The following is an 11,435-nucleotide window of genomic DNA, read 5'->3' as shown; positions in this document are numbered from 1 at the left end:
CCCAGGGAAGGAAAGTAGATACACACAGATGCTTGTCTAGACATCCCTTGAAGCTGGGTAGGAAGGAGGCCTTTATGTGTTGTTCAGTTTGCCCTATATGGCACATCTGAACTAGCCAGATGATTTCCAGCCCAGAGGCATCTTCTTCTACCTGAGAGCTGTGAACAGGACCTATGGTGACTGACTCGGGTGTGGGGAAACCACAGAGTGACCCTGAATGTGAGGAGAGGAATGTCTCTCCTTCTGTAGCCAAATGTCTGCAGGTCCTGCACAACCCTCTTTGGTGTGCATTCCTGTTCTGGGATCTCACTTTGCTCTACCTTGGCTCTGCCTACCATCTTCAAATCCTCAGCAGCTTATGGCTTTTATTATGTTTTTGCCAGATAGTTTTTTCACCAATAATTTTAATTTTAAGAATTCTAAGCAGTTTTTTCATGTGCACTTGGGTGGGTGTGGGTAATGATCCACATTCAGAGACCTCAAGCATTTACTTAATGTTAATTCCCAGAATAGCTATCATCCCTTAGGACTTACTGAGTGTGGCAAATATTCAGGTCATAATTTTTTGTGCTATGAGTATCTAAGTATGATTTCTAACCTTAGATGTTCAGAGGAACTGCATGACCCAATCAATGCCTTTGCTTAGCATGCTGTTGGGAATGGTTTGCTCATCAGCCCACAGCAGTTAATGGTGTTTGCAGGGGACACCATGCCCAGGGACAGCAAGAGAGCAAATCAGCCCTTCATGATTCATCCCTCTGGGGTCAGACTAATGTCTGCATGACTTTTCTGCACTGTCACCACTGTTTTTCTCCACACCAAAGGGCAGACTGCTTAATCAATTCCCAGGATTTTCAGCTGCTGTGCCTTGCCAGGCTGGGTTTCTCAATCAGGTTTTACAGCAGACAACCCCACAGTACCACCACCACCCTAAGACATTTCTGTCCGTAATTTTTCTTGCAAAGCCAAATACAGCCATGGTATGCTGTGGTGGGGGAAGCTCAACCCAACCATGGACCTGCACCTGCTTCACTGGCACAGCACCAGCAGAGGGGTCTGGGAGGGTGAGACATGAGCAGCAAGTGGTTCTCCATAGGAGCCTGTCCCTCTGGAATATCTGCGTGCCCCCTTACGCTCTATCTTACACACATCAACATGTGGCTTTGCAGAAGGAAAAGCCTTTTGGTGAATGCTCATGGCTCTGTGAGAGCTCTGCCCTGGAAGGATGTTGACTCCAGCAGCCTACTTGCAGTCCCTGCAGATGATTTCCTACCATGTTAATTAGGGCTAGCCTGTTTCAGCATGGCTTTGCTTTCATTCTTTCTCTCAATGAGATGCTCCTGGAGTCCCCATTACCCAGTTAATGCACATAGCTATTGCACCAGTTCTTGCAAGGCTGTATTATTGTGATTGCTCTGCGCTTAACCCTTCCAAATTCACCTGGGTAACACCATCAAAGCTTCCTCAGCAAAGGCCAGGCTGGATGGAGCTTCGAGCAACCTGGTCTAGTGGGAGGTGTCCCTGTCCACACAGGGAGGTTGGAACTAGACAATCTTTAAGGTCTCTTCCAACCCACACCATTCTATGATCTTTGAAAGACCTTCAGAAGGTCAGCTCATTGTTCATACCACAACTAATATCCTACCTGATTCAAGTCACATCATTGAGCCTATTGTAAGTGGAAGATAATGAAATTCTATGAATGACTAATTTTTACCCTCTTGGATAAACTTACTCAACACAAAAGCATATTTGGAGAAATCTCTAAGCAGATGTGTTTCTCTGCCATTTTTTCTCTTCTTGCAGCACAACTCTGCACATTTGTACTTTTCTGCCAAGCTCTGAGCACAGCTTGCTGCCACTGCAGACCTCTGTACCCATTTTGTTCACAGCAACTTTTTATTAGGCTCTCACTCAGCTGAAACAGGGAAGCACTTGAGGTGCTGTACTGAGCATTAAAAACCCCTCAAGAGAATGCAGCCACATTTGACTAAAAACCAGGAGCTTCTCCTGTGTCTGGCCAGACATAGCAGAGTCTATTTCAGGGATAGGTCAGGACCAGGGGGACATGTGTCATGCTTTTAGTATTGCAGAGGCTCCTCCTGAGCATGGCCCTGGGACCAGCTCATGGGAATGCCAGTTGCCAGTGAGAGTGCCCAGTGTCCAGTTCTGGACCCCCCACCAGAGGAAGGACATGGAGCTGTTGGAGCAAGTCCAGAGGAGGCCACAAAGATGACCAGAGGGCTGGAGCAGCTCTCCTATGAAGACAGGCCGAGAGAGTTGAGTTTGCTCAGCCTGGAGAAGAGAAGGCTCCAAAGATACCACACAGTGGCCTTCCAGTATCTGAAGGGGGCCTACAGGAAATCTGGGGAGGGATTTTTGTAAGAGTATGTAGCAATAGGATGAAGGTGAATAGTTTTAAACCTGATGAGGGTGGATTTAGGTTAGGCATCAGGAAGAAATTCTTTAGTGTGTGGGTGATGAGACACTGGAATAGGTTGCCCAGGAAGGTTGTGGCTGCCCCATCCGTGGAAACATTCAAAGCCAGGCTGGATGGGGCTTGAAGCAACCTGGTCTAGTGGGAGGTGTACCTGCCCATGCAGGGGAGTTGGAAGTAGATGATCTTTAAGGTCCCTCCCAGCCCACACCATTCTATGATTCTATGACTCGGCTGCATGTTGCATCAGCAGACAGGGCCCCTGTTGAGTTTGGTAGGGTACTAGGTGGGTGCCTGCCCTTCCTGAGCTACTCCCTGCCCTGCTGGTAGCAACACCAAGGGATTGGCAGCACCAGAGACATGGTGATGCAGGGAGCAGGAGGTGTCTGAATCAGACCAGCTCTCTGGTCAGCTAACAAGGGTACCTTTCCCTGTATCTCAAGGCGTAAAAAATGAAAGCCCAAACCCACAGCTATATAAAGGGAAACACTGACTATTTTCAGTATTCAGAATGGTGAGTGACCCACGTGAAGCAGCTTATCAGCTCACAAATGCAAACAATCTCTTGCCAAGTGCGCAGCATGACTAGCACAAAGAGCCACGTTTGTTTCGGAAGTGTTAGTTGCTAATCTCTCCTTGTTCAGTTGCTAAGATGCCAAATTTCCTGGGAAACAGATAACTTTAAAATAAAGATAGCAGAGACCTCATGAATTGTGTCTCAGTTCTTTTATTACAATGAAAAACTGCACAGTACTAGCCTACTGAAAAGAGTAAAAGCTGCAAGTAACTTTTCATGAGAAAGGAGTTGATCCAAGGTAAAAATGACCTAGAAATCGTAGCTGTTGCAAACTCTGAAGTCTGAGTTGGGACTTCTGCCTGTTGTTTCCCATTGGAGTAGTTTCAAAGATCGCAAGGTTCTTAATGGCAGTTTCTCCTTTAACAAGCTGGGAAGAGAAAGAGGAGAAGCAGGATAAGGGATATGTATTTTCCACAAATCGTTTTACACAGGATGCTGGTCTTGCTAGATGCAAGACATCAAAAAGGCAATTTTTTTAGCAATTGCTCTCTTCTTCCATCCATATACATATCTCCTAACTCTAATTCAGATTGGTAAAACTCAATTATGGTGAATCCTTTCCAGGACAAAGTACTCTGTGGGGTGGGTTGGAATTGATGGGGTTAGCAACACCCACCCTTCTGTGCACAAAGCTGATCTTTTGAGGATTTAGCCACCTTCCCCTTGTTGATGCCCTGGTTGAGGAAGCTCTGCACCAGGCAAGGGGGAGACCCTGTCCTCTACCTCCTTCAAGCATGGTCTCTCCCCATGCTGGTCTGGCAGAGCACACTGAGCACAGGCCAGGGGCCATGGTGTGTCCACAGGGGGATGATGCTTCATGCAGGACCTTACCTTCCTCCACCACGCGCCGGTAGAAGCACCAGGGGACCCCAGCAGGACGTGGCCTGAAGCAGCAACCTTTCCTCTCACACTCCTTAGCTGTGATGCCAGGGAAGCCGCAGTTTATCCTAGAGTAAGGGTCGTTGGGACACACTTTCTTCACTGCATAAAGCAAAAACAAAGGAAGGAAGGAGGGCAGAAGGCCATGTTACTTTATGCTTTGTTTACCTGGCAGCACAATTCACAAATTAGAAGAGTGAGGTCAGTGAGCAGATGTGACAGCCACAATGACTTTATACATAGCAGTTTCAGGCAGCAGGTTCACCCAAATCCTTACCATGCCTGATAGGTAAAACTAAATAAAAAGGGGTGAAGAATTGCTGCAGTGTCCCAGGGGCCAGAGGGGGCAACGTTCATGCCTAGAAGTGTCTGGTAGGCAGTGACCCAGCTTTACCTTTCCTCAGCTGTGGGATGAAAAGCCATATGTCTCCAGTAATGGCACCACAGACACCAGGGTATGTTCATGACCTGATCCAGTACTAACCCCAGGGCACTCTGGCTAATGGAAAGAGATGAAAACCCTGCCCCCTCTGCATGCCAACTTGAGCTACAGGAAGGGGTAGGTGATCCAGGAAGAAATCACAGCTCATCCAGGCAATATAAAGTAAAATAAAAAGTAATCAGTTTTCCTTTCATCAACCAGATCTTCTCTGAACAGCAGTTCTGTGAAAATGACACTGCAAGGTGTTGGCATTTGTTTTTTAAGACTTTAATGAAATGAAAACAGTGTTCAAAAGCAAAGTAATTTTTTTCCTCCAACAATTCTGAGCCCTGTTCACTAATCTTGATTCATATCTAGTTCTTATATTGGGTAACATTGCCTTTGCACCCTCACTTCCTTTCCTTTCACCTGCACAATACTGAGATTGCCCTGAGGTTTTCCTAAGAAGGGGTCATGCAGACACCTCAGCAAATATAGTTTAACATTCAGCAGTTATGTAAATATACTCCCAGTCCATGAAGGACTTGGAGAGCATCTCTTACCTTCTCTGAGAAAATAAACGCAAAAAATGGAAGCAGGACCTTAGTAGTTTTAGAAGGAAAAATCAAATGGAGAAGAGGATTTCTCCTGGGATATTTTGGACATTTTACTGAGTGAAAGACTAGGAGTAAAAATGGGAGAGAAAAAAAGAACCACAAGTGGAATTATGCTGGAAATGGGCAGGAAAGGAATGAAGTAGCAGTTATCAAAACATGCTGGAGAAAAGAGAAAAAAAGCACAGAAATTAGATGGTGCCTGTGGTCCTTTGTACAGGTGTCAAACAACTAACTACACAGGGCCTTAGACATGCGGAGCAAAAGTTCTCATCAGCCACGTGGAAAACGTGTTTAAATGAGTGCTGCTAATCCCTTGCTCTACTGATGAACAAGACCACAAATGGCAGTGAAAAGTTTTTAAATAATCAGCACAGATTATTTGATAACTAGAAGCTTGAAGGAAGAGGAAATAAATTGTGTGAGAAGGACGAGACAAAAGGCTGAAGGGTAAGCAAGGTCTGACTTTCTGTTTTACTGTGAGTGGTCTTCTAATAGAGATTTGTGCCCACTTTGCTGGCCTAAGAAGAAAAACAGTGCTGCTCCCCATTTGTGCACTTTTCTGCATAATTAAACACTAGGTAGATCAGTGTTTCTGGCAGAGACATTTACCTTTCTTTGGCTTAGGGGCAAAGCACCAGGGAACGCCGGGGACTGAAGCGTTGAAGCAGCACCCAACTTTCTTGCACTCCACTGCTGAGATTCCTGGGTACCCGCAGTTCCTCCGCTCCCTGGGGGCCATTTTGCACTGGCATCTTGCTGTTCAGGACAGAAGTAGGAAGTTACTGGGTGCTGGTTTGCATGCTCGTTGGCAGAGGTGCTTTTATCAGATGTCCACTGGGAACAATGATCTGTCCCTAGACTCTACCCTTCTTTGCAAAGGTACCTTTTCCGTGGCTTCCTAAGACCAGAACCTGTGTGGTTAAGAAGCTGCTATTGAACTCCCACCGATATCAGTGAGGGTTTGTACCACACACTTCTGAGAATCTGTGGCCTCACCTGCAGCCCATCCAGCCCAGCACAGTGGGGCCTGTGGACTTCTAATAAACGACATCAAATGGTAAGACCCCATACCTTCAAATGTAAATCTAGTAAATTTACCTAGTAAATCGTTGTAGCTTTGCACATCTCATGTGAAGAAAGAAAGAGCTAAGGGCGCAGTGGGTATTCAAACAGGTGTGAAGATACAAAATCTTTGCATTCTCATTAGGTGATTATATAAACATAGGATTTCGTACAAATAGTTGCAGCTGTACTTTCAACACTTAAAGTCTACAGCACAGTCATCTGCAATCAAGAAATTCTGTAGGTGTCCCAAGGAGCCTGTCATTCACTTACTTGCCTTCCACTTCTTAAGTTGTATGAATGGCCTGTCTTTTACTGAGGAGGCAGAAAGACTCATTTAAATTGAGTATTCACATGGTAAAGTAGGGTAAAATAAATTTCAGAAGACTATTTAGACACAGCTTTCTCCTGTTCCAATACTGGTCCTGTCCTAATGAGCTCCTGGGCATGTCTGTCCCTCTGCCTTTGTAGCAGGTTCCTGGTTATGCATAGATTTCTCAAAAAAAAATTAAAAAGTAGATTCCAACTTTGGTAATAGTACCAGAGCAAGATGTTCGCTGTTTGATAAGTCAACTGAAGACAAGTTCTTGCTGCAGTTACACTCGGTAGGATCAGGCTTGCATACATACCTGTGAAGGCAACAGCAGATGAATGTACTTACATGGTGGTGCCTTTCCCTCTGCCAGTGTGCTGAGGGCTATGACAAGGATGATGGAGAGCACAGAGATCGCTTTGAGATCCATTGCTCTTGAAAGGTGGGTGGAGAAGACGTGCTGCTCTCCCTGGGAACAGCTCATTTTATACTCTCCTCCTGTTTGCATGGTGAGGTCTGATAACATTGTTCCATCTGATGCTTCACCCAGAGGTTGGGTTTTCTTTTGTTTAATTAGGAAATGTTGCCATGCATATTTTGATATCCCTGAGATAAATTTCTATGCTCCCGTGAGCTATTGATCACATATCTATTACGTACTTACAGATACACATCTATTACATCATCCCATAATCTAATAAATGGATGCTGTTGGCAGCCCTTGATGATTTCATTGCCATTAGAGTATTTCAGACCTCTGGGCAGCTTGAAATGGTTACGACTACTGAAAAATATGTATATGTGTTCCTATGCAAGTGTAACTTTTTCTGACTCAGTTTTTCTCTGGCCTTAAGGTTTTGGTTATGCTTACTTTGATATGGGTAAGGCAGGAGGGCTGGAGGTGTGACACCTGCAAGCTTTAGGAGACCCTAGGGCAAACTGTGCACCTGAAGAAATACAAAAACACAGAAAGTGGAAGGTGTGACTGTGAAATACTGAGCTTGGCTGAGGTTGCTGCTCCTTTCTACACACGAGGCAATTTGCTCGAGTTTGGAATAGGAAACAAAGGTGAGATCAGGAAAAGAAAATGCAACACAATGCCAAAGAATCCCAAGAGGGGCAACAGCATAAAGAGTTTCAAGACAAGAAAGGAGTTTATATATGATCTCCTGGCCCACAGGTACTGTGCTCACCTAGGGGTCAGACCCAATGCCCCAGCAAATACTTTGGAGTTGCTGTTCTGCACAAGGAAGAAGGACAGACTCCTGGAGCAGACCCCCTTGCAGCCTGTGGGTTCTGTTTCCAGAGTGGCATATGGCTTTGCAACACCAGGGGCACATCATTTGCCAAAACCAAACTTCTGAAGCACCACATTTGACCTATTAATTTCCCAATTGCTTTTCTCTTGGTTTCAAAGATGGCCTCTAAGGCAGCATTTTGGTTGCTTCACAACAGCAGACCCTGGGACTCGGACAGCTTGGTCAAGCTTTACTCTCCCTTTTGGACATTTTTCTACTATTTACTGTAACATTTCCTAAATTTTTGCTACTTCCCACACTTGAATAGAAGAATGGCAGCACCAGGGAGGAGAAGACAAGCAGTGGGGTGGTGAGACCATCTCTGTATGTCCCTCAAAGGAAGGACCTGCAGCTCGGGCAGGCCCAGCTTCAGCCCTCATGGTGATCTGCAGAGTCCCTTTGCCCATGGGCAATCCACCAGGGAGTTCTTACTGTTCATTGCCAAAAAAGACATACAGTGCATTTTTTTATCTTTGACAGAATTGTGTCTTAATGGCTTTGATTATTATATACAAGTTTGTTATGTCCCTCTTTCCTTGACAAAGTTCAAAGTGAGAACTTTTACTTTCTCTAGTTGTGTTTCGAAGCTAATTTATTTGTTAAAAAGTATTTTGAATCCTGTGGGGAGGATTTTGGTCTACAAGAGAAAAAATAGAGCTAATTTTCCTGCTGTCTAACTTATTTAATGTTTTATGGACTTTATTTATGCCCATCCCTATTTTATAAATTTATGACACTTGTCATGGAAAGTCAGGATTCCTAAACCAGACAATTTGTGTATCCCTCATTTCACAAGATACTAAGCTGCAGGTAGAAGAGGCCTGTGTTCCAGCACTCAGCAGTTCATATCTCATCTTTCACCTCCATCACTGGAAGAAAATGTCAGACATAAAAATCCAGTTTGCTCCTTATGTGCAAAGTCAACATTGCTCCCAAATGCCCATGGGGGTGCCTGGTCCAGCGAAGTCATTCATCATCTTCCCATCAGCTTCTCATGATGCAGGGGGTGAGTTCAGCTAAAATGTTGGCCATGCATGAGAGGAAAACTACCATCCCAAGAGGGGGAATGAGCTGCTTTCAGGCTTCCATGGAGTTCCCAATAGATTATCGTTCCATCACGTGAGTCAGGTGAAACTGCTGATAACATTCGTCCCTCCTGCTTCTTACTGGACATTAATTAAGTCCTTATCTGTTGGCTGTCACCTCTTGGGCCCGATTCCAACTTCATGCACAAAGGCAAATCTACCCCTGAGTTTTTGCTGCGGAAAGAGCGTTTGATTGGCATCTTAAGACAAACATGCTGAAAAGAAATAAGCTTCTTTCTTGCTGCCAGCAGATTACTTTAAGATCTTTATTATGTTTATATAGCAAAGCCTTTCAAATTATCTGGGGTTTCCCTGTACAAGTATTTTTTTTCCTGAGGCTGGCATCTACCTAGACCTTTTAGTAGCCCTTTAGGGTACCCAGACTCTGCAAGTGCCCATGGCCAGAAGGGGCTTGGAAGGCTATTCCTTCCTCTCCAGCATCCGCGTCCTCCCCCATGACCCTTCTCTGGTCCTACAGGGCTTTTAGCTGAACTGTGGCCTTCTCACTTCCTTCCCAGCAAGAAAATGAGAAATCACCATGGCTGGTATGGACCTCCTTGCTCACATTCAGTCACAGGCTGCAACTTTTTTTTCTGATCTTGCAGAACTTTTAAAGGATTTAGATACTTTTTTTTTCTTTTTTCACTCGAAAAACAATCAACAAACAGTGCAGCTTAAACATGGGGAGTGTATTTTCCTAAAGGGAATTTGCTTCTGTGGTAACTGCTAGTATGAGTGATGACCTGAAAAATTGGTCCTTGGGCCAACACCACTCCATGTGAGCCCACAAAATAAATCCCAAGTTTTGAGTGCTCCCTAAAATACATCATCATAAAGGAGAGAGAAAAAACCCCAACAAGACAAAAAAAATAACAAACCACCAAACAGATAAAAACAAAGGGGAGAGTATTCAGCAACTTTGCTCCTTCCATCTGTGTGAGGGGTGTTAAGCAGGAGGAGAGACTCAGGCACAGGGATAGCACCACTTAGATGAGCTTCACTGCATGCCACTCATTCACAGCAACACTGGTTTCTATGTGTTTCTAGAAACCATAGAAGTGAGCAATACTCACCTTCCTTATCATTAGGCCATTTGCCTTGTTCCCACAGCCACTGGTGCCCAGCTGTATCTCCCTTCCTCCATCCCATCTGCAGGTGCCCACAGGGTGGTGTGGGGTACAGGCAGGGCAGGTGCTGACTCTCCCTCACTGTATGGCCTGTAAGACCATGATGTTTAAAGGGTGTATTTTTCAGAATGTGCTTCCATGGGGCCCATAGGACCTTGCTGTGGGGCTCCTCTGCCTTGAAGGTTTATATGGGTGGTTTGAGTATGGAGGTTTCCATGCTCACCCCTCAGAGGCAGGGGGACATATCTCAACATGGGTCTCTGTGCTGAGCCCACAGAGGCTGAGAGCAGCACTGGGGGCTGACTTGACCCTGCCCTTTACAGCCCTGTGGGCAGGTGTATCTCAGTGTGCAGGTCTGGATGAGGTGCGGTGGAATTAGGAATGTGGGTCTCTTCCAGCTACTGCACTGCAGATCCTTGTGTTTTCAATAGGCATGTTCCCAAGGGCCACTTGTCCTTGCAAGGCACGGTATTGCAATGAGATTCCTTGTTGCTCTTGTTAACACCAAGAAAATGTTAAATTAAGTGGAGGGATGGATTTGGAGCTGCAGGTTTTGCATGCAGCAGGGATCCTGGGCTGATGGCAGAAATCATTCCAGTCTTCTCCAAAGCCTGGTGTAAATTAGTTACCTGGAGGCTGAAAATCTTGTGATACAAACTGTAAGTGACGTTGCAATTGCTAGTGTTTCTTCCTGTTCTGAGCCTGTACTCTTTTATTTCTGTGCCAAACAGATACGGGAATGGGAATTTCAAGAGGCCAGAAAGGTTGTTGGGATTGTGCAGATCTTGCATTTGAACAGAAGTAAAATCACCAGGAAAAGGTTCCCAGTAACATTTGCAGCTCAGTGCCTAGAATAAGCATCATGGTCTCAGATTTACATTTGGCTTCTCTAGCAGAGGTTATTCTGTATCCCACACAGGAATTCCCCATATTTTTGAAGCTTAAAATTCAATATTTTGAGTTTGTGGGTGAGGTGTCAAACCACATTATTTTTAGATATAGGCCTGTTGCAAAACATGCTCAAAAATTTTGTTTCCCACAAAGCTTGCAGCTGTGCTGGGAAGCTTAAAAATACCACCCCTGGAACTGCACAGCCAGACCTAACTGTAGTGCAAGAGACTCTAAAGCTTGAAAGAGACCATGTTGTTAAACAGAGGCTGAAATATGAGACACGTGAGATTTTGGACAATTTTAAACACTCATTTATATTTGTAAGCCCCTGGAGTCCAAACAAAAGTTTTGTAATTCTGCAGTTGCATGGTTGCTAACCAGCTTACTTTTGCAAGCCACACTACAAAGGAACCTGTTGCATAAAAGCATCAGCCATCAGGCAGGGGTAAGAGATGTGTCACCAGGGAAACAGGGGAGGCACTGAGTCAGGAGGAATCAAATATGAAGAGGAACTTGGTGACCCTCACATACACCGAAGTTCAGATGCAGGTAACTGCAGCAGGCAGTGTCTCACCACACTCACAAAAGTACTCACAAAAATATGAAGGATAAGAAAATACTAAATGATCTCCGATGACTTGTTGTATAAGGTGTGCTGATCCATGTGTTGGAAGCAGTGGGAAAAGCCTGGCATTTCTGGTGTAAATGGGGGATAGGTTGTTGGCCTC

General features: G+C 45.0%; 1 protein-coding gene across 1 annotated transcript; it reads right to left on the bottom strand.

Annotated features, from left to right (window-relative positions):
• Window positions 1–3,373: 3,373 nt before the first annotated feature.
• Window positions 3,374–6,736, bottom strand: LOC104389280 (trefoil factor 1-like). Its single transcript, XM_009998252.1, has 4 exons — window positions 6,655–6,736; window positions 5,541–5,687; window positions 3,846–3,995; window positions 3,374–3,381 (listed from the first exon to the last, which is right to left on the bottom strand). Exons 1-4 carry the CDS (start codon window positions 6,734–6,736, stop codon window positions 3,374–3,376), a joined length of 387 nt encoding a protein of 128 aa, XP_009996554.1.
• Window positions 6,737–11,435: the final 4,699 nt, after the last annotated feature.

The sequence above is a fragment of the Chaetura pelagica genome, unplaced genomic scaffold (genome assembly GCF_000747805.2).
Source record: "Chaetura pelagica isolate M959 unplaced genomic scaffold, ChaPel_1.0 scaffold360, whole genome shotgun sequence".
Lineage (NCBI taxonomy): Eukaryota > Metazoa > Chordata > Aves > Apodiformes > Apodidae > Chaetura > Chaetura pelagica.
Note: the sequence above shows the minus strand (reverse complement) of the source record. Positions and strands in the feature narration are given on the sequence as shown.